Consider the following 3,145-nt stretch of genomic DNA (forward strand, 5'->3'; position numbering starts at 1 on the left):
ATAAGATTGTGCTAAAAATTCAAAAGTCATGAACAAAACCACAACTCCACAGGAGTTGGAAGTTCTAATTTTTACTCAAAACTTAAATTTGTTAAAAGTGCATAGCCCCCAAAACAAAACGCAATATACAGAACAGACACAGCTTTCTCATTTATGACATGACTAACCATTAACCAAACCAAACCAAACCAACAAGCTAGTAGTATGAAAACTCATAAAATTGATACTGCAANGATTGTGCTAAAAATTCAAAAGTCATGAACAAAACCACAACTCCACAGGAGTTGGAAGTTCTAATTTTTACTCAAAACTTAAATTTGTTAAAAGTGCATAGCCCCCAAAACAAACGCAATATACAGAACAGACCAGCTTTCTCATTTATGACATGACTAACCATTAACCAAACCAAACCAAACCAACAAGCTAGTAGTATGAAAACTCATAAAATTGATACTGCAATTTAATAATACCAAAAAAAAAAAAAAAAAACACTTAATTAGCTGACCAACATGTAGAAATATCGACAAATTCAAGAACCAGTAGCTCCCATCAAAGCTTTCTTCAGTTCTTCATTCACATCACCCTCATTCGATTTCTTGTCATTGTTTCGCCTATCGAATTTCCCGCCAGATGATTTATTTCCATTTCTTTCCCGGAGCTTAATCTCCGACCGATTTGAATTCTCGCCGGAGATCCTCCACGGCCTTCTTCAACAACCCGTTCTCGGCGTGCAATATCTCCAACTGCCGTTTAACCGTAAAACAAGCTTCCGCCACGTCACCACTAGCTGGAAAATTCTCGTCCGGACTCGTCTTCTTCTTTGAATCCCCGCCGTCCACGTGTTCGATCCCGATCTTGTTCATCACCAAAAAGGGAATCTTTTGGAAAGAAATCCAGCCGTCGGATTCGGATTCGGATTCTCACCGACGCTCTTCACCTCCGCCGGAACCCTGACTCCCCACCGGAAGTTCACAACAGCGCGTCCCCGCACCGGCAACGTCGTCCTCGCTGCCACCTCAATACCGGAGAACAATCCGGCGATCGTTCCCGCCGTCGAATCCACCGTCAATGCCGCCTTGGAAAACGCACCGTTCATAAACGGCTTCTCCACGACCTCAATCGAAGAATCGTCCTCCGGAACGGTGCCGTTCAGCGACTTAACGAGCTTCCCATCAAAAACCGAAGACTGCGACTTCTTGATAGAAAAATCCCCAAACTGAGGCTTGAAGTGAAGCATAAAGCCAGGGTTTCCACGCCCAATCAAATTGAACTCAGCACTCATAAGCATGGAGCTAGAAATCGGCGAGCCAAACGGACCCGTACCAGTCTTAACCACGAGAGAGAAAGGGTTCCACGTATCATTGGGACGGTAAGCGATCTTAATCGACGGCCCAGATTCGAAGAAGGTACCGAGGTTGAGAGTGAGCTCCTTGGACTCACCGGCAATAACTCCGGACTGAAACGGCAAGCCTAAGATGCTGAGAGGAACTTTGGCTCTGAGAAGTGGCTTTTGGTCTTCACGGAATTTCAGTGAAGCTTTCATCTTTGTCAAAAAAAAAAAACCCTAACCCTAAAACCCCGATTGGCTGGCTCCAATACGTTGATGAAGTGGGCTATGTATGTTATGTATTTATATGATTCGTTTTGTTTGATTTGAGTTGAGGTTTTTGGAATTTGAATTTTAATTTGAGGTTTGTGTTTGTGTTTTTTTGGGCCTTTGATTCCGCCAAAATAAAAATACAAATACAAATAATGGAGTGCTTGAGATTGAGATTGATTGGGGTTTATGTTACCTTAATGATTATGATGTTACTTGTTCCGGTTGTAGTGTAATTTAGTTGAATTTCAGGGCTACAATTTTGTTTAAGGATCAAATTGAATTTTGTAACAGGTGTCAAGTTGCAAGCCAGCCGTTAACATTTTTAGGATGACAGTGGCGCGGTTTACTGATTTGTCTCTGTTTGCTGGTCATCCAAGTTTGCCTAGTTGCATCAGTGTAAAGTGGATTCCCCTCTGCTGATTCTGTGTTTTAAAAATCGGTATGTTCAAAACAACCAATTTGGTCTCGGTTCTTGGTTTTACCCTATTTTGAAGCTTTTTATTGAATCAGAATCATCGCCTTGGTGTCAGTTTTTGGTTCAACTGATTGAATCGGTCAATCTGGACCGGGTTTTAAAAATCATGTATACTAATATTTAAAGGAGTTTCAACATGTAAAATTACTAATTTTTAAAATTTTAAATAAATTTTTTATTTAAAAAAAAGGTAGTTTATCAACAAACAGTTTTTCTTTTTTATAAAGTTAAGTGTATTTTTTTTTTCATTTGTTTTCTTGAACGTATCTACTTCCATGTACTCGTTAACATTATACTCTCAATAACAAGTAGTTATTTCACACTACATGTCTCTTCATCTTTATCATTTTTTTCTCTTCAATCTTCAAATACTAAAAAACAAATCTAATCATGCACATCTATTCCCACATTCCCACTAATTTAAAAAGAAGGTAATCACTCAAAACTCAATTAAGAATGTATGAATATACTATTTGTTTTTAATAAATTTTATTATATTGTTTTTTCTTTTCTTTTGTCTTTCTCTTTGTCTCTCTTTCTCTAATTGCTCCACCGCCTTCATAAAAGTAGGTACTGCATCTTTAAATATCTCATATTATAGTTTTCCCTCATCTTAATTTGTTCATTTTTTAAAGTTAGCCTCATGATAAGGGAAAATTATTGTGTACTCCCGAAATACCATAAATGTATGCTCCCTCCTCTCACATGAATGGTGGGTCACACTAATTAAATTCATAGTGGAACCCATCATTCATGTGAGAAGGGGAACTGCACATTTATGGTACTCCGAAAGTACCTAATAATTTTCTCATTATGAGACTAATATTAGTCTCAAAATGATTAAAACTAATCTGCTAATCATGCATACAAGGCAAATTGTAGATTTCTCTCCACCTAAGAGCAACCACATCAGTTCGTTCAAATTTTCTGTCTATTTTGCAAGAAAAAACTTACTTTTTCTATTTTACACATCCACTTTTACAAAACATCTACATCAGTTTATCTATTCTACACATTTATTCAATAAAATATTTAATCTTTTTACATTTTTTATTATTTCCTTCCCTCTC

At 37.5% G+C, this 3,145-nt stretch overlaps 1 protein-coding gene across 1 annotated transcript; it reads right to left on the bottom strand.

The window, feature by feature from the left end:
- Positions 1-255: 255 nt before the first annotated feature.
- On the bottom strand, positions 256-2,064 carry LOC112018438 (uncharacterized). The gene is given in 2 exon segments (XM_024050961.2): positions 256-895; positions 898-2,064. Coding segments are annotated over 2 exon segments (882 nt in total). The 5' UTR covers positions 1,544-2,064; the 3' UTR covers positions 256-659.
- Between the last annotated feature and the right edge of the window lie 1,081 nt (positions 2,065-3,145).

This window comes from Quercus suber, unplaced genomic scaffold (genome assembly GCF_002906115.3).
Source record: "Quercus suber isolate HL8 unplaced genomic scaffold, Cork oak 2.0 scaffold_1067, whole genome shotgun sequence".
Classification (NCBI taxonomy): domain Eukaryota; kingdom Viridiplantae; phylum Streptophyta; class Magnoliopsida; order Fagales; family Fagaceae; genus Quercus; species Quercus suber.